Source organism: Dermochelys coriacea, chromosome 1, assembly GCF_009764565.3.
Source record: "Dermochelys coriacea isolate rDerCor1 chromosome 1, rDerCor1.pri.v4, whole genome shotgun sequence".
Taxonomy (NCBI): domain Eukaryota; kingdom Metazoa; phylum Chordata; order Testudines; family Dermochelyidae; genus Dermochelys; species Dermochelys coriacea.
The window spans coordinates 198924053-198950017 of NC_050068.2; the positions used below are offsets into that span (position 1 = coordinate 198924053).

Consider the following 25965-nt stretch of genomic DNA (forward strand, 5'->3'; position numbering starts at 1 on the left):
TCTCCATTTCCCAGAAAGATGTTAATTTTTTGTTGTTAGCAAGGCTTCCATTTAACTACTCCGTTCTCCAAGCCCCCCATATTTCAATTTTTAATGTCAGTCACAATTTAGCCAGTGCCTTCAAAGCTTTTTATACAGATAATACCTTTGGATTTGAGATGAAAGTGGGAAAAGCTGGACACAAAAGTTATGCTTAGCGAGAGGGACATTCACCTTCCCATTGAGACAGGGGCCCCCACCCAGTTGTTGTCAAAGCTGTATGTTAATTACCACTCAGTTAATAAAAGGGACCAAAAAGGGATACTGAGAATATAGCAGGGAAATTAAAAACAACAAAAATCAGATTAGGATCCAGGAGGATCCTGATTAAAAGCCTATTAAAGTATCTGGCTGAATCTTTCTATTGACTTCACTGGGCTTTGGATCAGGCCCATGAGTCCAACTGGAAGGAAAAAAAAGGCATGTGGGGGGGGTGGGGGAATGTAAACATAATGACCCCCATGTGAATGGTGAATAAATCAACCCCAGAGCACTCAAAATTGAATAAATAATTTCATTAGTTTCAGCCAACAGTAGTCTGTTATCCTCTTGTGAATGAGTCATGGAACAGAGAGGAGACATACTTCACTTGTTTGTGCTGCGCGTGTGTGTGGGGAAGACAAGAGGAGAAGGTGCAAAAGACATACCAACACTGAAATGATGCATCATTTTTTTAAATTAAAAAAAAAAGGAATAGGACATTAGTACATTGACCTACTGGGTGTCACTTCAACTTTCTGTGGCTCAGTTTCCCCACTTCTAAAAAAGAAGATAATACTTGTAGAAAAAAAATACACTGAGATCTACAAATGACTGCTTTATAAGAACACTGTTACTATGTGCACAGATACCAGCAACCTAGTATTGAGAGTTACCCAAAGCAGCACAAAGAATGCAAAAAACTAGTAATAAAAAGTTAAGAGGTCGCTAAAGAAAAGAGAGCCATACGCAGGATAGACTTGGCTTAGCTGCTGCCCTACCTTTCTTGCTATACAATATCTGCCATTCTTCCTTTGGAAGGGTTATCCAGAGAAGGCTTAATCCAACAACCCTTGATCCAGTCCCAAAGTGAACAGAAAGATTTCCACCATCTTCAAAAAGCAGAAGTGAGACAAACACCAAGTGCTTAGAATGGGTAACGGAATAAAAAGAAAAGGAGTACTTGTGGCACCTTAGAGACTAACAAATTTATTGGAGCATAAGCTTTCGTGAGCTACAGCTCACTTCATCGGATGCATCCGATGAAGTGAGCTGTAGCTCGCGAAAGCTTATGCTCCAATAAATTTGTTAGTCTCTAAGGTGCCACAAGTACTCCTTTTCTTTTTGCGAATACATACTAACAGGGCTGCTACTCTGAAACCTGTCATTATGCAAGGGAATAAAAAGAGTGATTTACAGAGTTGGTCAAAAACTGAAACAGAAAACAGACCACTCCCCCCACACACCTAGTTTCACAAGCAATTTTCAATCCTTTGAAATATTTAAAAAAACAAAAAAAAAAAACAACAACAACACACAAATGGACCAATGTATTGCTTTATCAAAAATTTTCATTTTAAAATGAAAAATTAAAGCTATAGAAAACGTCATGAAAGTGATCAGAAGTTTTGTTTACCAAAAACATTCAATAAAAATATTTTTAAAATTAAAAGGCAACATTTTTCACAAAAAAACCCCAAAGTTCAACAACATTGACAATTGTAGTGAAAATTTCATTTTGAAGAAGCCATCTCTCAAGGAAAAACCTTTTCATTAAGAATACATGGAGTAACTCCCTTTCATTAGTTAGCTGCACAACTGTAGTTTTTCCAAGTTGTACAAAATTCGTACCTAAAAATTGAAACTCTGCTTCTGATATCATAAATGGTTGCTGTGCATATGATTGATATCCTGCAAAACCAGGGATGTTACACACGTAGATAAAAGATAGACTTTTAATAAAATCCCATAAGAAAAAAGTGAAGCAAAAACACACATCATATAGAATCAGCAACATTATCCCTAAACTGAAGGTTTTCCAAGGCTTTCCATGAGGCATCGTGGAAGCTCAGGAACTGGCTTTAGGGGTGCAAGATCATACCCTAAGGCCCCAACTCAGCAAAGCACTTAAATAAGTGCTAAAATAATTTGAAGTCAATGGGACTTAAGCATGCACTTAAATGTTTTGCTAAATAGGGATGGACAACTGAATTGGGGTTTTATATAGTTAGTACCAGCAATTTAATCCTAATTTTATAATTCTTACATCCAAAATTACAAACTAAATGTACTGTTTATTTGGACAGCGCTGTTTCTTTGCTATATTGCGTTGCATACTGTAAGCAACTAGCTATAATCTGAGATCTTAAAATTCCTAGGAGAGGGAGTGGGAGTTCAGAATCATGAAACAAATCCACCATATATAGAGTACGTTTGCTAACATACTTTCGTTTATTTTAATTATTTACTGAGTTCTTCTTTCTAACACTTCAATTCTCTACAGTTACTTTCAAGCATGACTTAGGATCATTCTTGGAAAGATTAATGGATATTAATGCTAAATTAAGAAAAACACAATAATGATATTATACTATTCTATAATTACATCCAAAAATGCACTAAAAGAATGTTAAAGCTGCAAACTGAAGCATTCAAAAGTTAGAAAGAACCAGTATTAGGGTTGTCTGTTCTCCCTATGCAACTTTAATTTGGCCCCCTTGTGCTTATTCATTATGATATAGTTCTCCTAGCTCTGCCACTGACCCATCTTGTGAGCTTGGGCAAGTGACTTAGCCAATCTGTACCTTATTTTACCCATATGCAAAACAGATAGACTACGTATCTGATGTACCTCACAGAAGTGTTGTGTGGCATCATTCTTGTAAAATCTTTGAGGTCCTTATGTAGAAAGTGATTAAGTATTATTATTACTTTCCGTTCTAATTTGAGAGTGGTAAGGCTAGTAAGAGGGGTATATGTTCCACCCAAGTGTTTGCCATCTTGTTCCTCTCCATTCATGTTTTGTTTGCTTAAATACTACTTCTTTGTGACTGATCCCTGCATCCTGAACCATATGGCTGAAGAAGAAAATCCAAAATGGTGGACATTTCATTTTCAGAACACTCTCTCTCTCTTCACCCAGGAGAGAAAGAATATGAATTAGGCTGAGTGGATACAACCCTATGGGCTTTTTAAGAGACCCTGGGCTCCCCGTTTTGGTACCAAAATCAGTGGTCAGATTTACAGAAGAGCTCAGCATGCTGGAAAGAACATAACAGAGAAGCGGTGCCATTAGTGATCCCTCATTATCTAAGGGATTGTCAAAAAAGTTAAGAGTATGAATTCTCTGTGGGAGCTGCCTTACACTGAGGCCCTCTCCCACATACACCCTCAGGTCCCTGCTAAGCTGGAAAGGGGGAGCTTGGGGCTGGAGCTAGTAGGAGCAACCCAACCCCAAGTTGATCCTTCCCTAGGATCCTTTTGCTCCCCAGGTCTCCCTAACCTAACCTGATCCAGCTGCCTTTGTCCCACTTTCCTTACACTCTCCCTGACGTAGGATGGCCTGAGGGTCCTGGATGGTGGGGGGAGTCAGAGCAGCTGATGGAGTGCACAGCCACTTCACTGCTGGACCTGCTCCCTGTGGGATGCTGGAGGTTTTGGGAGGCTCTTGTGACCCACAGGAGGCTCAACACAGCCAGGAGCAGGGTACCTGCCAGTGCTCCGTTAGTTGCATTGATCCCCAGCCTCCCTACCCACTTCCATCACCTCAGGGTCAGGGGGAGACAAGAACCGCAGGACCAGTTTTAAGGCAGCAGCAGGAGCCACTGCTGCAGCCCTCCCAGCCCACCACTGTACTCGCCGTCCTGGGCTCCAACCACTCCTATCCCTCCCTCCCCGAACTGAGACCCCTTATTCACACATCCCCTTCTGCTCTCACAGACCTGCCCTAGGACTTACCCCTGGAGTATTCTGGGAGGGGGCAGTGGCCATTCCCACTTTCCCTCAGCTTCTGGGGATGCTTGGCTGGTCAACCCCCCCCATCTTCCCTCCTTAGGCTGAGGGAGGGGCACACCACCCCCTATTCCATAGGAAGAATCTATCTTCAGGGCAGGACCACTGGCCTTCCCCCTCCTGTTGGGATGGAGGCCCAGCTCCAATGCACACTGAGCCTGGAGGGCTCTGGCCTGGCCCACTAATGGCTGAGCTGGGAAGCTCACTCCTTAGAGATGGAGAGTCCTGCCACGCATGGTATGGTCTCTCTACCAAGGGAACCCCAATCTCTAAGGGGCAGGGCCTTAGTGGTAGCAGCCATATATATGAGGCAGAACCCTCCTTCACAGGGTCCAGGAACTGATAGGCTCCATATATACCAGGCCTGAGCAGGAGGAGAGCAACACTGCTCTGCCCCAAAATATGCCTCATTATGGACATAGTGCCTTGTTCAGTACAATTTACTTTGTCACCACCAAGACAGAAAGGGCCCCAATTCTTTGTTGGGCCCCAAGCTGCACTTTGCAAAGAGGAGGTGGTAGGAGAGGGAGGGAAAGAAACTGGCTTTAGCTGCCTTTGCACTTCTCTGTATTTTCAGACCATCCAGTGGCCTGCCCAGCCCTCAGTGTAAAGTAAAGGAGCTAGCTGGATTCCTAATTTTCATTTGGCTGTAATGGCCTCCTAGATGCTGTTCCACAGCCAAGAATACTCAGAGTACTCTGCCCTGGTCATGCCTCCACATACATGATGGGGAGAGGTGAAGAGCTATTTTGACACATTGCTACCAGGTGTGGGAACCTCCTTGCTCAAAGCATTCCCTGGGGTTGAGTTCGAGGCCTGGGGGAAGTAAGGGAAGACAGAAGCAGGCCCAAAGTTTGCAGTGTATATTTGGACACTAGCAGCCAAACCACAAATACTAAAATACCCAGTAAAGCATAGCCTAGAGAGACTCTTCCCACTGCCTCAAATCATCTATGGCCACACCCTACTCTGGTCCCCAAAAATCTGTTCTTCCCTAGGAAACTCCCAGTTCTCTGAATCCCTACGTCCCACCATAATGCAGCCAATTCAAAAGGGAAGTGAGCTGGTTGGACATTCAATTATAAATAAGAACAAGGACTGAGACATACAATCAGAGCCCTGTGTATGTTGTAGTCACAGAATTCACCCCATGATGCAGATTTCTGCTCCAGACTGAGCTTTTCTTTTTTTAAAGTTATTTCTAGCCCTCATTATCATGAAGAAAACAGACACATGGACTGAGTGTAGCCAATGTAATGATGTCTGCCTGAGCTCATAGATAGCTTAATACAAAAGCTCTGTGAGGGGTGAAGCGCCCTGTTCCTCTCAATGGGGCATTAACACAAAAATGGGAACTTAAACAGCACAGTTAACTATTTCATTGCTGATTATTTTAGTAAGAGGATTCAGCTAATGCGCTTATCCCACAAATCCTAATTTGCTTCCCGCACCTGCCCAGGTGACAAAAGCCCAAGGCATCCCATATCCAGTTACTCTGACTTCCAGCTCCCCTAACAACTTCTGGAGTGCAGATATGCATTTACAATACCAACACCTGAGGTACAGTGAAACCTGAAAGTATGGGAGCAGCAATGATATAAAAAACTGGATTTAGTATAAATAGAAACACAGGGACTACTGTATTGAGTGGATTATTCATTTTTGTGTGTAAACAAATCTTCCTATTAAAGTGCATATGAAGCTGCTAAAAATGATTTCGCCAGTGATGCAGAATCCAGAGATCTTGCTACAGAATTTAGGTCCAGTTTGCTGCAGAAGGCAAGGGGCTTTGAGTAAGATACAAGATTTCTGCTACGAAAATATCATTTGCAGATTTTTATGTGCAATAATTATTCCCTTTTCTCTACTCCTGCAGGTCATGGCTGTGCTGTTAGCCCCTGTGCAGCTGCTGGCAGTGGCTGTAACAGTTTACCTAGAGCTAGTGAGATCCATTCAAGGGGGCGTCTATTATGGGATCAAGCAGCTACCACCCCAAATCCCACAATATCAGGCCCTTGGACAACAAGTACCTCACATGCCACTGGGCAAAGAAGGCACACCAATGCAGCACATGGGCAAGGAGGTGCCACACATGCAATATGGAAAAGAATACCCTCACCTGCCTCAGTACATGAAAGAAATCCCACAGCTGCCTATGCTCGGCAAAGAGATGGTGCCAAAAAAAGATAAAGGTAAACATAGCAAGTGAAACCACCTCCCCACTCCTCTCAGACCTGCAGGGACCAACACTGGGTTAATATTTTTAGGAATCATAATTAGTACCTAACTGCAGACAAATAATGGTCATAAAACATCACTGCCTATTGCTTCTGCAGCCAGATGCTTACACAGCCTGGCACACACCCTGAGTGGCTGGCCAGGTTCCTCCACAGAAGAGCATGCTTGGGTACATGCCCAATGAATGTGGCTGAATCTGCTTGTGGTAGAAGTGGGGAGGGGCCAATCACCAGCTCACAGTGTCACTCACTCAGGTGTGGCCCAACCACCCCCCATCGTGACGGGGCGGGGGGGGGGCAAATTTGATTGAGTGGCATTGCAACTTGGCAAACAGGGTGGCAGCAACCTCAGTCAAGTTTGGCCTGACCACCCAAGCTGCCTAATTTGCCTATAGCAGGAGTAGGCAACCCATAGCATGCATGCCAAAGGCGGCACGCGAGCTGATTTTCAGTGGCACTTACACTGCCTGGGTCCTGGCCACCAGTCTGGGGGGTTCTGCATTTTAATTTAAATTTTAAATGAAGCTTCTTAAACATTTTAAAAACCTTAGTTTACTTTACATACAACAATAGTTCAGTTATATATGATAGACTTTAGAAAGAGACCTTCTAAAATGCATTACAGGCACACGAAACCTTAAATTTAAGTGAATAAATGAAGACTCGGCACACCACTTCTGAAAGGTTGCTGACCCCTGGCCTATTGCAGGAGCAGCCCAATAACTGCTTTCCCCAGGAAGGGAGATGTAACCAAGATCACACACTGCTAGGGGCCCTCTCGCAGCCAGGCATAGCACAACAACTCACTCGCTGGGCTAGCCCCTGACAGTCACTCCCACGCTGTGGCAGTTTCTCTGTCAGTAGCTCAGCCCTCTGGCTGGGTCCCCATATTAAGGCCACAGTCCCAAACAAATCTCTTTAACACAAACAAAAATCCTTCCACCTCTCTAGGGTACTTCTTTCAGGCCAATAGGGAACTCAGTCCTACCCTTTACTCTAGCTTCCAGCCCAGTACCCTGTATTGGGCAACTAGGTCTGCTACTTTACCTGAGCTGCAGTTTTCTCTTGGCTACTTCCTATCCAGCCTTTTAAGGTCTCCTCTTGGTGATTCCATCTCTTCCCTGCTTAATCAGGGTCTCTCCCAGTCCTGCCTACCTGGAGAGCTGGCCTTAATCCCTAAGCTTTCTGCCTAGCTCTCCTTCCAGAACTTTTCCCAGCTGAGCTTTATCACCACTTAAGCCTGGCTCTGGTCTATTACTGCAGTCACCTTCTGCTCTTTATCGGGAATTGCCTGATTTCTCTCAGGTGAGGTTCACTCTGTTATCAGGTTTCAGAGTGGTAGCTGTGTTAGTCTGTATCAACAAAAAGAAAAGGAGTACTTGTGGCACCTTAGAAACTAACAAATTTGTTTGGGCATAAGCTTTTGTGGGCTAAAACCTGCTTCATCGGATGCATGCAGTGGAAAATACAGTAGAAAAATATATATGCACAGAGAACATGAAAAAATGGGGGTTGCCATACCAACTCTTAACGAGACTAATCAATTAATTTACAAACTGGACACCATTAAATTAGGCTTGAATAACGACTGGGAGTGGCTGGGTCATTACACAAAGTAAAAACTGTTTCCCCATGCTAATTTTTTCCCTTACTGTTACTCACACCTTCTTGTCAACTGTTTGAAATGGACCATCCTGATTATCACTACAAAAGGTTTTTTTTCTCCTGATAATAGCCCACCTTACTTGATTAGTTTCATTAGAGTTGGTATGGGCAACTCCCATTTTTTCATGTTCTCTGTGTATATATGCATCTTCCTACTGTATTTTCCACTGCATGCATCCAATGAAGTTGGTTTTAACCCACGAAAGCTTATGCCCAAATAAATGTGTTAGTCTCTAAGGTGCCACAAGTACTCCTCGTTCTTTTTTCTGTAATCAGGTTGGCTTATCCCCAGGCCCCCCATCCCACAGGGCAAACCATCCTATTACAAGAGTTAATGGAGGAGGGCAGCCAATCAGCAGGGAATTTCTCTGTATAGGGCTGCAGGGAAAACACCAGACTATAGAAAGGTCTGAAAACCTGCAGTCTACAGGGAAAACTTGTAGTATGAGTAGGTCTGCATCTGTAAAATGGAAGTAAAACTTATCTACTGCATAGGGTGTAAAGCACTTAGTGTTTGTACAGTGCTTTGAAGATATTAAGTGCTATATAAATGCTATGGGTAGATTGTTCCTTGCTCTGTGTGTGCCTGTGCAGAGAATTAAGGCGGATTAAGAACTCCCTTTATGTTCCTACATGGACTCTGCACCTGCTGTTTCCCTATCACCCATGCACACAAGTGAGTTGGGAGGGGGTAGAGCTTTGACTCCACCCTCCCTAAAGCACCAGCCAGAACAGCTGAGCAGATGCACTGGGTGTTATTGTTTGCTGCTGATATATGTCAACAAATCACTAACACCCAGCACCCCCCTTCTGAAACAAGGGGGAAGCAGGGCAGGAATTGTGCCTCCCAGAGGTACAATTCCTTCCCTGTGTTGCTACATACTTTCTCATACACAGGGCTGTGGTAAAGCTACAGTCTAGCCCCGAGTAGTTTGATGCATTGAGCCCATATAGATTATTAAATTATTGTGTATCAAATCAGTCTAGATATTTTAAACTGAAATAGTACAAAATTCAGACACAGAAAAGAATGGGGATATGGGGTCATGAGAGGAAAAAATGGGTGATTTAAGGGTAATGGGGTAGAAAAGATTAAGAATGCCAGATTTAAGGATCATGCTGAAGATATCACACTGGTAAATACCTTTTTCTGGTTTTCATTGGTTAAATTCAATTCTTAACATCTCACTATACATTTTTGTGTATAGCCGGCTGCCATCAGTGCTGAAATACATTGACTTACTAAAAAGCATAGACTTAAGAGAGTTGCCCAACAGAAATTGTCATATATATTAGTGAGGTGAATATTTTACAAAATATGTTTACTCAACAATTTAATCAAGTGAAAGCATTAGAATGAGATACATCTTGCCTTGTAGGCCAGGTCTACAGAAGAAACTTTTGCTGGCATAGCAGCACAGGTTAGGGATGTGATTTTTTTTGGCAACACATCTCCCAGCAAAAACCTGAGTGTAGATGCAGTTATACTGGCATAAAAGTGTGTTTGGCTACTTAGCTTATTTTGCTTGTCAAACCAGGAAAAGCTATCTGAAGAAAAGCACATTTTTGCTGGTATAAGCTGCATCTACACTGGAAGAGTTTTGTCAGGATAGTTACAATGGTACAGCTATACCAGCAAAACATTTAAGTGTAAACTAAGTAATCGTAAGTCATCAACTAGAGGGGTGACATATTTATAACAAAATAAAGAACAACTCAAAATTCAAGGTTTTTTGCATTTCATCACAGACTTGAAAGTTGGCCCATATATGTAGCAAATTGACCTAAGGTGTGGATAGCTTTTACATAAAAATTAAGGAAAGATTTTGAGGGGAAAATAACTATTTCACTTAAACTATGAATAAAAGTGAAATTTTGGGTGCATGAAATCATTCAGAACAATAAAAGTGCCATGCTTAATTCTAATCAACAACTACTACATGAGGTGGTAGTGTATCTACCTAGTGTATCTATCACAAATCCAAGCAATATCTAAATGAGACCAAGCTATTTAAACTGCATACATGATTTCCAATAAAGGTAAAATTATGGCTGTTCTCTCTCTTTCTTTTCTTAAAAACAGAAATGCCATTAGCCAGTTTGAGAGGTGAGCAAGGTCCCCCAGGTGAGCCTGGACCAAGAGGGCCACCAGGGGCCCCAGGATTACCAGGTCATGGAGTGCCAGGAGCCAAAGGAAAACCAGGTCCACAAGGATATCCAGGAATAGGCAAACCAGGTATGCCTGGAATGCCTGGAAAACCAGGAGCAATGGGGCTCCCTGGGTCAAGAGGTGAGATGGGACCAAAGGGAGAGATTGGGCCTATGGGAATACCAGGGCCACAAGGACCACCAGGACCTCCTGGACTGCCTGGAATAGGAAAACCAGGTGGTCAAGGATTACCAGGACAAGCAGGAATAAAGGGTGAACCAGGAATGAAAGGACCACCAGGACTCCCGGGGCTTCAAGGGCCTAAAGGAGAAAAAGGCATTGGGATTCCAGGTCTACCAGGGTTAAAAGGTCCACCTGGAGTACCTGGCCCTCCAGGTCCAGTTGGACTCCCAGGGATAGGCAAACCAGGAATGATTGGGTTTCCAGGACCCCAGGGACCTATAGGTAAACCAGGAATTCCAGGTGAACGAGGGCCTCAAGGTCTTCTTGGGGCACCTGGGATTCAAGGTCCACCTGGCCTTCCAGGTGTTGGAAAACCAGGCCAAGATGGAATCCCAGGCCAGCCTGGATTCCCAGGCGGAAAAGGGGAACAAGGCTTGCCAGGTTTACCAGGACCCCCGGGCCTACCAGGGATTGGGAAACCAGGATTTCCTGGGCCTAAAGGTGATCGTGGCATGGGTGGTTTCCCTGGAGCACTGGGACCTAAAGGTGAGAAAGGGCACATGGGTCCCCCTGGCATGGGTGGGCCCCCCGGGGAGCCAGGTCAACCAGGATTACCAGGAATAATGGGGCCACCCGGTGCTGTTGGTTTCCCAGGACCAAAAGGAGAAGGTGGACCTGTAGGGCCTCAAGGTCCTATTGGTCCAAAAGGTGAACCTGGCCTACAAGGTTTCCCAGGAAAGCCAGGTTTTCCTGGGGAAGTAGGACCCCCGGGTCTTAGAGGACTACCTGGTCCAATAGGGCCAAAGGGAGAAGCAGGTCACAAAGGTTTGCCAGGCCTGCCTGGTGTTCCTGGGCAATTAGGACCTAAAGGGGAACCTGGAATCCCCGGTGATCAAGGCCATCAAGGTCCATCTGGAATCCCAGGTATCGCAGGACCCAGCGGCCCAATAGGACCACCTGGACTTCCAGGACCTAAAGGAGAACCAGGTATACCTGGTCCACCAGGCTTTCCAGGAGTAGGGAAACCTGGTGTTTCAGGGCTGCAAGGACCACCAGGAAAACCTGGGGCACTTGGTCCACCTGGCCAGCCGGGTCTTCAGGGTCCTCCAGGGCCTCCAGGTCCACCTGGTCTTCCAATAATCATCCCACCCACCCCACCGGCCATTGGACAATATTTGCCAGAGCTGGGGCCTGGCATTGATGGAGTGAAGACCCCACCTGGCTATATGGGCAAGAAAGGCAAAAATGGTGGCACTGTCTACGAAATGCCTGCATTCACGGCAGAACTCACCACACCCTTCCCACGGGTTGGGGTGCCTGTGAAATTTGACAAGCTTCTCTACAATGGCAGGCAGAACTATAACCCACAGACTGGTATCTTCACCTGTGAGATCCCTGGGATTTACTACTTTGCCTACCACATTCACTGTAAAGGGGCCAGCGTCTGGGTAGCTTTGTACAAGAACAATGAGCCACTGATGTACACATATGATGAATATAAAAAAGGCTTCCTGGATCAAGCTTCTGGAAGCACCGTCATTCAGCTGATGCCTGGAGACAAAGTTTATATTCAAATGCCATCTGAACAGGCAGCGGGACTCTATGCGGGGCAATATGTTCACTCATCTTTCTCAGGATATTTATTGTATCCTATGTAAAAACAAAAAAAAACCCAGACAAAATTACAACTCTTTTCCTCTGCTTCAAAGTTTTATACCATTGAAAGATGCATTTACTGACAGTTTTAGATCCCTCTTGTACAACAAAGTTTCACATTATGCACAGCTTGTTATAAAAATGGTGTGGTGAACATATTTTATGATATGTATCCGGTTCATAACTGTTGTTCTGTATCCAATGGGGACATATTAGCTGTACATTATATATTTCTGCGATACCATACTTACTTCATTTCATTCACAATAATACAGTATTAAGGGTCAAATCTTGCTTACATCACTCACTCCTGCTGCCTCTTTAACTGAACATTGATCTAAAGTGTGAGATGAAAAGATAACTTAAACAGAATGTGTCAGTATGAAATGATCAGATATATATAAGTTTGAGTAATGCTTTTTTTTTTTTTTTTTTTTTTTTTTTTTAAAAGCAGGGTTTATCTAAACCTGCACCATAAGCAAAGATTCTCTTAGCTGAAATCCTTATTTTCCCCACATACAGTATCACAGGACAGTTTCTTCCACTAACACACTTAAGATGGAAAAGAATGTTAGCACAAGAGAATTTTAATTCACTGCTTTATCCAAACAGCCATTGGAATCAAAAGGAAAATTGCCATTGACTTCAGTGGGCAATTGATCAACCCCTAATACCACAGCATTCAAGAAGCCTCCATATATATTTACAAAGCAGAAGGTAGACATGGTAGACCTGAGATATGGTTTTAGTCTAATGACTTTAGGGATGTTATGCCAAATTATTAAAATAATGTAGCATTTTGGCCAATGAACATCAGTGCAGTATAAATACACGCATTTTCCCAGACCTTTCCTAAGAAACTGCATTCTGTTCAGCTTTCAAAAGAATGCACTTGTTCTGGGATTCAGCCAAAATTAGCTTATTAATGAACGTACAGCAAAAGTGGCACTTGCTCTGTTTGCTAAATAATAAACAAACTAGTTTGAGGTTGCCCAATAATTTTCATTAGTAATAAGGTCAAGCAGGTATCAGAGTAGCAGCCGTGTTAGTCTGTATTCGCAAAAAGAAAAGGAGGACTTGTGGCACCTTAGAGACTAACAAATTTATTTGAGCATGAGCTTTCGTGAGCTACAGCTCGCTTCATCAGATGCATTGAAGGGAGCTGTAGCTCACGAAAGCTTATGCTCAGATAAATTTGTTAGTCTCTAAGGTGCCACAAGTACTCCTTTTCTTTTTAAGGATCAAGAAAACTCTTTTACTTTTCTCTCATTTCCATTGTGCATGGGTGCTGAGAGGTGTTGGTGGCCTCTTATATACAGGTCAGACTAGATAATCTAATGGTCCCTACTGGCCTTAAACTCTTATGATTCATTTGAGAACAATTTCTTTTAATGTAATAACTGATTTCCTGTTCTTTTTATTTATTTTACCGATTGCCTAAGTTTGTATATGAGCATACATAGGCATCAAATGTGTGTGTATGTGGGGGAAGCAACATTTTTACAAGGTACTGTCTGTTCAACAATGGTGCTAATCTCACAGCAAAAAATTAATTATTGAGATTAATTTAAAAATATCTTTATACTGTACTTTTCTGTGTTTCCCTTTTCAGTGTTGCACATCACACTATTCCATTAGTTTAAAAGTAGGCTGAACACAGCTTCTATGTCTTGACTAATGCAACCCTATTTAATTCAAAATGAACTAGGAACTTCCGTGCAGGAAAAAAAAAAAAAGATTTAACTGGCATTACCATTATTTAAATACAGAGTTTAATGCAGTGTATTACCAATACAGCACTGCAATGACTCTAGTGCGGTGCATGATCTCAGATATTTTATGGAATGTTGGTGGCAATGGACAGTTTACCAGATACTGGTGACTTTGGTGAGTTTCCAGGATATGTATGAGATATGTCAATAGCAAATAATTTTTGTATTTAAATTTTTTGTACTGATTTGAAAAAAATATCTTATTAAATATCTAAAAAATAAAAGTTTCCCTTTATTAACAGAGCAACTAGAAAGAAAGTTTGAAGAACCAAATTCACATTTCAGAGCACAAAAACAAACCAGCAAGAATGATGATCTACAAAGGACATTTTTTTTTTGCCAAGTTTGCTATTAATCCGTATTACAAAGAAACCAATGTAATCGCAGAGCATTTACCAATAGATGGTGCCTCTAGAATCCTGAATGTGCTAATGTGCAAATATCACCCTGAGAAAACACCACTGGCATTTCTACATAGGCCTTAATCCTGCATGGCCTTGCTTGATGCACAGCTATGTCTTGTGGGTGTTGTGGAGGCTCAGAGAGAGAGAGGTAAAGAGAGTTTAAGTAGAGTTCTGGTTGGGGAGGAGAACTACGTACCTTACTTGAAAACACAGGTTGAAAAAGGGGTGGAGCATAAGAAGAGGGGATGTGCCTCAAGAGACACATGCTTAAGTATGATCCTCATCATTCTGGGTGGGCAATTAGTGACAGTCTCCTTTTAAGCCTTGAACCTACCAATAGCCATAAATGTACTGTGGGCTGTACAGCATGCTGCTGAGGATGGGCCATCAGATCGGGAGTCGGGAGATCTGAATTCTGCTCCCAGATCTGCCATTGTAGAACAGAGACATTTATTCACCAAACTAGCATAGTGTGGGAAACAATCTGATATTGAAATAGACCAGTAGCAAATTCCTGGTTCCTTGATTGCTCTGGCAGAGACCAGAGAACAAATTTTTAATTCTCACAGTCCATTCCCTGAGGTGCTCTTGGGGCAGGGCAGCCCCTTACTCATGGCAAAATGTAATGTCACAATCTAGCACAAAATGTCAAAACTAAAGTGAATGGGTCCGCATATTCATGGAGGATTTTTTTTTCTTCTTTTTGAACACTGGGCCACACTCAGAATCCCTAAAACCACACACCAAAGAAAGGGCTTTTTCTTTTCCAAACTCAAGTTCATAGGGGAAAAGTGAGAAAACACAAATAGCATTGAAGCAAACAATATGTTCTTTAGGTTTCAGAGTAGCAGCCGTGTTAGTCTGTATTCGCAAAAAGAAAAGGAGTATTTGTGGCACCTTAGAGACTAACAAATTTATTAGAGCATAAGCTTTCGTGAGCTACAGCTCACTTCATCGGATGCATTTGGTGGAAAAAACAGAGGAGAGATTTATATACACACACACACAGAGAGAACATGAAACAATGGGTTTATCATACACACTGTAAGGAGAGTGATCACTTAAGATAAGCCATCACCAGCAGCAGGGGGGGGGAAAAGGAGGAAAACCTTTCATGGTGACAAGCAAGGTAGGCTAATTCCAGCACTTAACAAGAATATCAGAGGAACAGTGGGGGGTGGGGTGGGAGGGAGAAATACCATGGGGAAATAGTTTTACTTTGTGTAATGACTCATCCATTCCCAGTCTCTATTCAAGCCTAAGTTAATTGTATCCAGTTTGCAAATTAATTCCAATTCAGCAGTCTCTCGTTGGAGTCTGTAGGTTCCACTCTCTCAGATCTTAGAAGACAGACCAGTCCTTGCTTACAGACAGCCCCCCAATCTGAAGCAAATACTCACCAGCAACCACACACCACACAACAGAACCACTAACCCAGGAACCTATCCTTGCAACAAAGCCCGTTGCTAACTCTGTCCACATATCTATTCAGGGGATACCATCATAGGGCCTAATCATATCAGCCACGCTATCAGAGGCTCGTTCACCTGCGCATCTACCAATGTGATATATGCCATCATGTGCCAGCAATGCCCCTCTGCCATGTACATTGGCCAAACTGGACAGTCTCTACGTAAAAGAATGAATGGACACAAATCAGACGTCAAGAATTATAACATTCAAAAACCAGTTGGAGAACACTTCAATCTCTCTGGTCACTCGATCACAGACCTAAGAGTGGCTATACTTCAACAAAAAAGCTTCAAAAACAGACTCCAACGAGAGACTGCTGAATTGGAATTAATTTGCAAACTGGATACAATTAACTTAGGCTTGAATAGAGACTGGGAATGGATGAGTCATTACACAAAGTAAAACTATTTCCCCATGGTATTTCTCCCTCCCACCCCACCCCCCACTGTTCCTCTGATATTCCGATGAAGTGAGCTGTAGCTCACGAAAGCTTATGCTCTAATAAATTTGTTAGTCTCTAAGGTGCCACAAGTACTCCTTTTCTTTTTGAGAATACAGACTAACACGGCTGCTACTCTGAAACCTCTGATATTCTTGTTAACTGCTGGAATTAGCCTACCTTGCTTGTCACCATGAAAGGTTTTCCTCTTTTCCCCCCCCTGCTGTTGGTGATGGCTTATCTTAAGTGATCACTCTCCTTACAGTGTGTATGATAAACCCATTGTTTCATGTTCTCTGTGTGTGTGTAGATAAATCTCTCCTCTGTTTTTTCCACCAAATGCATCCGATGAAGTGAGCTGTAGCTCACGAAAGCTTATGCTCTAATAAATTTGTTAGTCTCTAAGGTGCCACAAGTACTCCTTTTCTTTTTGCGAATATGTTCTTTAGTATTTCTCTGTGCTTTTCCTCTGAAGTCTCTCATCAGCTTCCTATTTCCTCAAGCTCTTCCTATTGAGCTTCCAGACACTACTCATGATGAACAAGATTAAAAACCCATGAAAATGTTGCCTCTAAGAGAATTTTCTTCTTTGATGCAACTTACCATCACCAACTGTGACAAGATTTTGCTTTTGCTCAGCATAGAGTAGTTTGAAACCTGATTTGCAAAGTGTCAATCTTCCCCCCCCCCAAAAAAAAGTGATTTTGCCCTGCCCCTCAATTTTGAGAAAGCAAAACCACAGTTCTGATCGAGTGCATCATTTTTGCACTATGCTTCAGCTCATGTTAAAGCTACATGGATGGCACTTTCCCTCCCCATTTCTCTACCCACCACCATAGAAACTTGACATCTCCTTTGTCAAATTAAATGCGTCAACTGAATGGCAATGATAGATCCACCATACATCATTTATATAGTGCTGTAATGAGGTCTAGCACTGTGATTTGCTAAAATGTGCCTGAAGAGGGCAGTATCCTTAAAACAGATTTATTATATGAAAAATAATCTGACTCACAATATTCAAAACTCCACTTAAAATACCTGTTAACAGCCAATGACTGTCAAAATACAGTTTGTATAAAAGGCACATAAAAAATCAAGCCAAACAGCAAATGAAATCAAATATTTCTTGAAACCTGAAAAACAAAACATTGATTTTCACATACTCTTAAAATTATTAAAACACATAAACAAATGCATCCGATGAAGTGAGCTGTAAGTCATGAAAGCTTATGCTCAAATAAATTTGTTAGTCTCTAAGGTGCCACAAGTACTTCTTTTCTTTTTACAAACAACAACACCCCTGCTCCCATATTTTAGGTTAAGAAAATATTTAAAGGTGCCCTGTAAGGGTATTTGGAAAAAAGACAAGTATATTATTTGTGTACATAACAATACATGTCACATACTAATTATTAAACATTCTTCTTGTCATTCCAAAATAGGAATAATACATTTTCATTTGAAATGTAATCTATAGATGTGCATTAAACACTCACAGATTCATCCTTCGTGCATTAATCTGTAACCTGTCTTTTAGTTACATCTCAGAATTGCCCTTAATTGTTACAGCTGAAGAAATTAAGGTAACTTTCACACACAGCAAGCTCAGTCCATTGCTTTAAGAATCTTCCCCAAAGGCACTGAAGACTCTCCTTCACTTCAGTGGTGTTTTGATTGGGGCCTTAAAGCAAATGGTCTATTGCAGCTGACAGAAGGAAAATGGAAAGAAATTCATTAGTATTCGGCACAGTTATGCTGGCACAGTACATGAAACTATAGCTTGCAGTATCCTGGAATTCAACTTGTACTGTTGCAGATATCAAATTAAAAAGCAGCTTTTAATAGAGTGGCCCATTGTAGAAAGCGAGTCTTAGAAAAAGATCCTCCTCCAATTGCTCAATTTATTTTTAAAAAGAAAAATCTCAAGGCAAGTTGGAACAACAGTGGCACAGGATGACCTGAAAAATGTGTGTTATATTTAAAACAGACACCATGATTCTGATTCTCCACTACCTAGCACCTTGTGTAGGTATTTACACCAGTGTAACATGGGTGCAAAGTGCTACTATTCTGATTTGAAACCATGTAGTGTCCTCATTCCCCAGGTGTAAATAACTACACAGGGTACATGGCAGTGGAGAAACAGGTCCAATGTATACAGAATTCTATAAAGCCTGCATTATGCTACCAAAAAAAAAAAATCTTTGTAATAATTATTTCACTGCTTAGTATCAAAGATAAAATTACTTACCCATAAATTATGTTTTCTGAAGACAGTACCCTCTGCATGTATTAGGGGTGCTCTGAAAGCTTAACTTTGTTCTCTTTGCATTCCCTCACAACCATCTCCCCTTTCCTGGTTGTCACCATTTGGCAATGTGTATATAGTTTAGGTGAATAACTAGACTGTCACAAACCCCAATTGTCAGCTCTTTTGGCTGAAACCTACCCATAACTTATTGCTATGTCTCCAAACAAACAAAAAACCATACGACAGTAACTTAAGAAAAGATGTAGGTGGATAAGAGTAGATTTATGGACGACACCAATTTGGAGAACAAGTATAGATGAGGAACAATCACTTCTCCAAAGCTGTGTGTTCCTGTATCTTTTCTTCAATGAGAAAGAAGATGGAGAGGAAAGGAAAGAAATGACAAAGATAAATATCAGGGGACTCTCAAAAGGAGATGGAAAATTATATAGCTAATTTTGGAAAGCGATCCTGTGATACTGTCATACTAAACACTGACACTTTGATACAAGTCTTTACTGCCTATATACTGCCAGAATGTAATGCGTTCTATACAGATACTTAAGAGACCTCGTATAGTTGGACCAGCATGAGGCTGCCGTGTTCCTAGTTTTACAAGGTAGAATTTTCACTTTTGGCCTACCTCTACTTCCATGGAAGTGGGAGTTTGACCAATGTCTTCAAGGGGTGCAGAATTAGGCCAACACTGATGCTGAGCTTTTTGAAAGCCATACATGTAGTAATTACATAAAAACACAATTCATGTTTCACAATATATGACTATCCCACCAAACATCTTATAGTTAAAGATCCTGAGTAAAAAAATTCAAAAGACCCTAAGTGACTTAGAAGTCTAGGCCCCATTTTCAGAATGACTAAGGCACTTAGGAGTTAGGATTTAGGTTTCAAAGTACGTAAATCGCTTTTGAAAATAGGATTTGGTTGCCTAAATCACTTAGGCACTTTTGAAACTGTTTCTCTCTCTCTCTCTCACACACACACACACAGAGCCTAAAACTCAAGAGAACAGGAAAAAATAAAAGGAAAGGAGGACAAAGGAATTGCCAGATAAAAACAAAATTGTAATTCCCTGAATTGGTCAATATGTGTCTCAGATGCTGTTTTGCTCATAAGGTCAAGAAATATAGAAGATGATTGGTGCATGTGATGATCTCTTGGTGCTCTTGAAACCCTTCACAGTTACCTGTTATGGTGAGGGGAATTGTGCTGTTTTGGAAAATATATCTTCATCTTTGGGAGAATAAGAAGTGCAAAGGCTTCAGGAGTGTGTGTGTTTGGGAAGGGGAGGGAAATCTATGCATCAAAGACATTTTGTTTGAAAGAAATTTTAATTTACAAACTCAAGATTCTAGTTCATATTCATTGGGGTGTTCTGGTTGCGAATCCATCTAAAATGGTCAATACTGTACAGTAGTGTCAAAACAACTCAAATATTTAAAACTCTTCTATAATTCCACAGTTTAAAGGAGATTGTGCTTACCTCTTAAAAATGAATTCAGGTGCTTGTGAAATAAATCAGACTGACAGCACTGAGAACAAACGTATCCATAAATTAGATACAGCATGAGCAGCATCAATCCAGACTTCCCCACACTGTTACACCAGCGGGTCTCCAACCCAGGTGTACACATGCTACATCCAGGAGTCCATGGGCAGTTCAGTCTGGGGCCTCTTTGTTGAGATAGACAACAAGAAATCACCAGTTTGTGTGAATTATGAAGGTGATTTTCTATGATGTGGACATCTGCCCTCTGGGAGGTGGACTGAGACTAAACATGCACTTTATATACTGTACAGCTACTAGATATCCTTCAGATAGTAATGATTTGCAGATATACTTATCCTAAACTGTTTTCAAACCAGAAGAGAGGGGTGAAAGACTTTGTATCCCTTTATCAATTATTTCATAGCCTTCCAAGTCTCTGGGCAACAGGCAAGGAAGATACGGAAAAGAAATCAGTTGCTGAAAATTTTTTTCTTATTGTTAAATAAATGGTGTGCATCATATTTTTATATATCCCTGATATTTTTTTTAGCTGAAAGTTGTATTTTTTCATAATTAAATAGAGTCACAGACATCAGTTCACTCTACTTGTGTGCCAGGAGATAGCGACTCATCAGTCTTAGACAATGGCACTCCACTACCACCACCTTTATGAGGCATCCGTGCTTCTTTTAAATATTTCGTAGCAGATATGGCATTTAAAAAATAAAAATATGGTACAAAAAATAAAATCTATCTTGTTGAAAACAGCCATCATTCTTCCATTGTCTATTCAGTCTCATGTCAAGCTGATCACAAAGTTCTTATCTATAAGCAACTTCAAAAACGTTTGCTCAGCAATGATGTTGTGGTATCCATTCTAAAGGAGGGGGGGAGGGGAACAAGACAAAATCAAATTGTTACTGCAGACAACAAAGGTACACTCTTTTCCATGAATCAAATGGGTTACTTAGATAATACTGTAGCCAGAAACGTTTGTGGGAAGGGACTCATACACTTATAGGCTACACCTATTCTGCACACCATTGGTGACAACATATCATATACATGTAGCTACATGCAGCAGTGAAAAGCAGGCTGCGCCTACACCGTAGCACATAGCTATGTCTCAGTGAAAGGCTCTGGCAGGGGGAGGCAGCAGGAAAGTCCACACCCTGCCAGAGTCTTTACCTATGACAGTAAAAGGCTCGAGCAGTGGGACACTACATTGCTAAAAAACAACAGTGCAGATAGGGAGACACGGCTTGAGCGAGTAGAGAGCTATGTAGGGCATGTACTCAGGTGTGTCCATACTATACCTGCCTAAACTGTTCCTCACTGGCTACACCGCTATTTATACCCTGGCTGGGGGTGCTACCTGGGTATGTACTCTAGAGCCACTGAAAGAAGCGTGCAGTGTGCATATATCCAAAGGCTGAGGAATAGCCTCCCAAGAGAAGTGGTGGAAGTCAAAACTGGACTAGACCCATATTAGAAACTATACTGCAGGGAATAATCTATCAGTGGCAGAGAAATGGACTGGGCGTGACCTCAGAGGCCTCTTCCATGACTAACTTCCAGGATTCCACACCATGCTTATATGAAATAGATAAATATACATATTTAGAAAACTTCTTTCTACATAAAGAATTGGAAAAGAATTTATTTTTAAAGCTCCACCTGATTTCATGAATAGTGCACAGAGGAATTTTTGGCAGGTCTGTGTCCTGTCAGTCAGTCTCTAGACAATACATCAAAAACAGCCCCTCTCTCCAAATTCCAATCTATCTCCTCTTCCTCAGCCCCAATCCAAAGCCTACTGAAGTAAATGGAAGTCTTTTCACTGACTTCAATGTGTTTTGGATCAGGCCCTACACAAACCTGCCAAATACTGTGGGGACAGACTAGTGGTTTTCTGACCCTTCTGTCAGGTTTCAGAGTAGCAGCCGTGTTAGTCTGTATTCGCAAAAAGAAAAGGAAAAGGAGTACTTGTGGCAATTTCATGAAGTTGCCACAAGTACTCCTTTTCTTTTTGACCCTTCTGTGTGTCTGTGGAAAAACTCCACCTAGGGGAATCCTCAACTGATTGGCCATCTGTCTTTCCTCATTCCCTGCCTCTTCTACAGCAGCAGCCAACAATGCCCCTGTCAAGCAGAGCTCCCCCGACCCCTCAGGAGCAAACAAAAAATGTCAGATAGGGCAGAGTGTAGAGGAAAGTAGCTGCCAGCCCAAATAATTTCCACAAGAGGGCAGGAAGGAACAGAAAAAAACCCAGCAGCTCAAGGCCAGCTCTGCTCTCTCTTCCCATCAAGCAAAAATTGCGTGGGTCTGCTCCTCAGTTCCTTCTGACAGAAACCTGCCTGGCAGGAAAGTTTTGAAATCTGCCTCTCTTCCATTGGAAGATTTGTTGAAACTTAATTTTCTTCTTTGACATTGTTCCTGGACTACTGCATAGGGAGCAAGCAGTAGACTCCCTCTGAAGCACCTGGCATTGGCCACTATCAGAAGACAGGATACTGGTCTAGATGGACCTTTGGTCTGACCCAGTATGGCTGTTCTCGTGATGTGATATATCTTGATTTTGGTAAGGCTTTGACACAGTCCCACATGACATTTCCCTAAGTAAACTAGGGAAATGTGATCTAGATGACATCTACTATAAGGTGGATGCACAATTGGTTGAAAGACCGTATTTAAAGAATAGTTATCAATGGTTCACTGTCAAACTGGGAGGGTTTATCTAGTGGGGTCTCACAGGGGTCGGTCCTAGGTCCATTCAATATTTTCATTAATGAGTTGGATAGTGGAGTGGAGTGTGGTTATAAAATAAGCAGATGAAACCAAGCTGGGAGAGGTTGCAAGCACTTTAGAGAACAGGATTAGAATTCAAAACAACCTTGACAAATTGGCGAATTGGTCTGAAATCAGTAAGATGAAATTTCATAAAGACAAGGGCACAGTACTAAACTTAGGAAAACAAAATCAAATGCACAATTATAAAATGGGGAATAACTGGCTAGGTGATAATACTGCTGAAAAAGATCTGGGGGTTTTAGTGGATCACAAGTTGTGAGCCAGGAGTCATTCTGGTTACACTCCTGATATGAACCAACAATTTGATGCAGTTGTGAAAACGGCGAATATTGTTCTGGGGTATATTAACAGGAGCATTATATGGAAGACCTGAGGCAACTGTCCCACTCTACTCTGCACTTGTGAGATCTCCACTGAAATACTGTGTCCGACTCAGGGTGCTATACTTTAAGAAAGATGTGGACAAATTGGAATGAATCTAGAGGAGAGCAACAAAAATGATACAAGGTTTAGAAAACCTGACCTATGAAGAAAGGTTAAAAAACCAGGCATGTTTAGTCTTGGGAAAAGAAGACTAAGGGGGACCCAATAACAGTCTTCAAATGCGTTAGGGGCTGTTATAAAGAGGATGAGATCAGTTGTTCTTATCTACTTTCCAGGGATATGGAGAAGTAATGGGCTTAATCTGCAGCAAGGGAGATTTAGATTAGACTTTTGGAAGAATGTTCTAACCATAAGGGCCATTAAGCTCTGGAATAGGTTACCAAGGGAGGTTGTGGAATCTCCACCAGTGGAGGTTTTTAAGAAGAGGTTAGAGAAACACCTACCCAGGATGGTCTAGGTAGGTTTACTTGGTCCTGGCTCAGTGTGGGGGAGATGGATGAGGTGACTTCTCCAGGTCCCTCCCAGCCCTACATTTCTGTGATTCTATGAAACAGACATGTTTCTGCAGAATGTGTCAGTTTTGACTAACTGGCATTTTCCAACAGAAAAACATTTGGAAAATGTTGGAAAACTTCTGACCAGCTCCACCCATTTGACAGAAGGGAAAACCGAGGCAGGGTAAAGTTACTTGCCTAACGCCAAAAAGCCAATCAGTACTAGAGCCAGGAATAGAACTCAAGACTTTGACTCCTAAACCATGCTCATTCTTTCAAACCATTGTGTCTCCCAACTTATTAACACAAGACTATTTTTCTCTAAGCATTTCCCATAAAAGAAAATAGTACATTACCTCAATCATCTCAGACATGGTCTCATTGCCATAGTAGTGCAAAGAACTGTTTCGGTCAGTGAAATTGTACTTAAAGCCTGCCAGGTGAACTTCACTGCATATGTGAAATGCCAGCGTGATGGCAATTAGGCCTGTTGTAGGATGTTTGGGTTTCTAAAATCACAAACAAATATAATTGTCAGCTTGATATAAAGAGACAAATCCAAGAGTGCGGGTTTTAACAACAACATAAAATGCACTCATGACTCTGCAGTGCTAAAAAGTTGGTAACGTTGCTAAAAGTAGCTCTGAGCTTTTTCAGAGCTGGAAATTTCAGAAAGAAAAAAAAAATTTCTTCTGGAAGAAAAATTGTCAAGAGTGATGAAATTGTTTATGTCTCTAGAAGTAGACCCAGCAACATATATCCATGCCATATAAGTCAAAACATCACTTTGTACATTAAAGATAATTATGAGCAGTGTCCAGTTTTTAATTCTGAAGAGCCAATTAAAATGTATTACCAGAGCAGAGGAAGACTATGTGACTATTCAATTCATTGTTACTACTGGATCTATCTGATGACCTACTGCAGGGCTCTCCAACCTTTTTATGCCCAAGATCATTTTTTGAATTTAAGGGCAACCCAGGATCTACCCTGCCCTTCCCCAAAGCTCTGCCCTGTCACTCCATCCCCCCTTCCCCGCCCCATCACTCGCTCTCTCCCACCCTCACTCACTTTCACCAGGCTGGGGTAGGGGATTAGGGCTTGGGAGGGGGTGTGAGCTCTGGTCTGGGGGGTTTGCAGTGTGTGAGGCGGCTCTGGGCTGAGCCTGGGGCAGGGAGTTGCGGTACAGGAGGGGATGTGGGGTGCAGGCTCTAGGAAGGCGTTTGAGTGCAGGAGGGGGCTCCAGGATGGGGCAGAGTGTTGGGGTGCAGGAGGGTGTACAGGGTACTGGCTCTGGGAGGGGGATCAGGGCTGGGATGCAGGAAGAGGTTTGGGGTGCTGGCTTTCAGAGGGAGCTCAGGGCTGGGGCTAGGTGCACGAGGGTGCATGAGGTGCTGGCTCCAGGAGCAGGGGCTCAGCGCTGGGGCGCAGCCTCCCGCCAGGCAACACTTACCTCTGGCAGCTCCTGATCAGCAGTGCAGTGTGGTTGCCATTAAGGCAGGCTTCCAGCCTACCCTGGCCCCATGCCACTCCCGGAAGGGGCTGAGGCACCCCTTCAGCCCCCGCGGGGGGAGGGAGGGGAGATCAGAGGGGCACATGACTCCACACACTGTCCCTCTCTGCCAGCACCACCCTTGCAGCTTCCATTAGGCACAACTCCCTATTCCTGGCCAATGGGAGCTGTGGGGCAGTGCTTGCAGACAGGGGCAGTGTACGGAGGGAGTCCCCTGTCCCCCACCCCAACCCTGGGGCCATGCTGGTCGCTTTCAGAAGCAGCCTGGGGCTGGGGCAGGCGGGGAGCCTGCCTTAGCGGCAGCCACACTGCACCACTGGAGATCGCAGTCGACTGGGAGATCTTTTAGGATCGACCAGTTGGTGACCAGTGGTTTAGCAGATCTGGCATGTAAATACCTTGCAATGTCGGCTAGAAAAGTGCCATGCAAACATCTGTTCTCACTTCCAGGTGACATTGTAAATAAGAAGTGGGCAGCATTATCTCCCATAAATGTTTCTCTTAGCGACCGGTTGAACAAGAAGTAAGACTGAGTGGACTTGTAGGCTCTAAAGCAGTGGTCACCAACCGGTTGATCATGATCGACTGGTCGATCTTAGAGGATCCTTAGTGACAGCCACACTGCACCACTGGAGATCGCGATAGACTGGAAGATCCTCTAAGATTGACCAGTCAATTGCGATCGACTGGTTGGTGACCACTGCTCTATTCCATGGCTATTTTACATCTGTTTTACATGGCCCAGACATGACCAACACTAGAATATTGCATTTAATTCTGGGCATTACATTACCAGCAAGACTTTGACACAAGGATCAGTTCAACAAAGCACTTAAGTATATGCTTATTTTTAAGCACTTGAGTAGTTCTAGTCCAGGGGTGGCCAAACTGAGCCTCAGAAGGAGCCAGAATTTACCAATGTACTTTGCCAAAGAGCCACAACACGCCAGCAGCCCCTCATCAGCTCCACTCCCTGCTCCCAGCACCTCCCGCCC

General features: G+C 42.6%; 2 protein-coding genes and 1 long non-coding RNA gene across 9 annotated transcripts in view; 1 reads left to right on the plus strand and 2 right to left on the minus strand.

Moving 5' to 3' along the window:
* Nucleotides 1–7688, minus strand: part of LOC119843621 — a 164665-nt gene extending 156977 nt beyond the window's left edge. For all 4 annotated transcript variants that reach the window (XR_005289032.2, XR_005289027.2, XR_005289039.2 and 1 more), the window contains exon 1: nucleotides 7314–7688. This is a non-coding gene — a long non-coding RNA (uncharacterized LOC119843621). The remainder of the gene's footprint in view (nucleotides 1–7313) is intronic.
* COL8A1 (collagen type VIII alpha 1 chain) overlaps nucleotides 1–12849 on the plus strand; it is a 110239-nt gene extending 97390 nt beyond the window's left edge. For both annotated transcript variants that reach the window (XM_038372621.2, XM_038372674.2), the window contains 2 exons: nucleotides 5906–6221; nucleotides 10015–12849. In XM_038372621.2, coding sequence (XP_038228549.1) covers nucleotides 5909–6221; nucleotides 10015–11921 — 2220 coding nt within the window. In that variant the 5' untranslated portion in view covers nucleotides 5906–5908 and the 3' untranslated portion in view covers nucleotides 11922–12849. The remainder of the gene's footprint in view (nucleotides 1–5905; nucleotides 6222–10014) is intronic.
* A 6742-nt stretch (nucleotides 12850–19591) lies between these two features.
* Nucleotides 19592–25965, minus strand: part of ST3GAL6 (ST3 beta-galactoside alpha-2,3-sialyltransferase 6) — a 77416-nt gene continuing 71042 nt past the window's right edge. For 2 of the 3 annotated variants that reach the window (XM_038374132.2, XM_043511495.1), the window contains 2 exons: nucleotides 23814–23966; nucleotides 19592–20645 (listed from right to left, as the gene is read on the minus strand). In XM_038374132.2, coding sequence (XP_038230060.1) covers nucleotides 20565–20645; nucleotides 23814–23966 — 234 coding nt within the window. In that variant the 3' untranslated portion in view covers nucleotides 19592–20564. Of the gene's footprint in view, nucleotides 20646–23813; nucleotides 23967–25965 lie in introns of those variants that run through there. The other variant, XR_006280143.1, reaches the window with a different exon arrangement.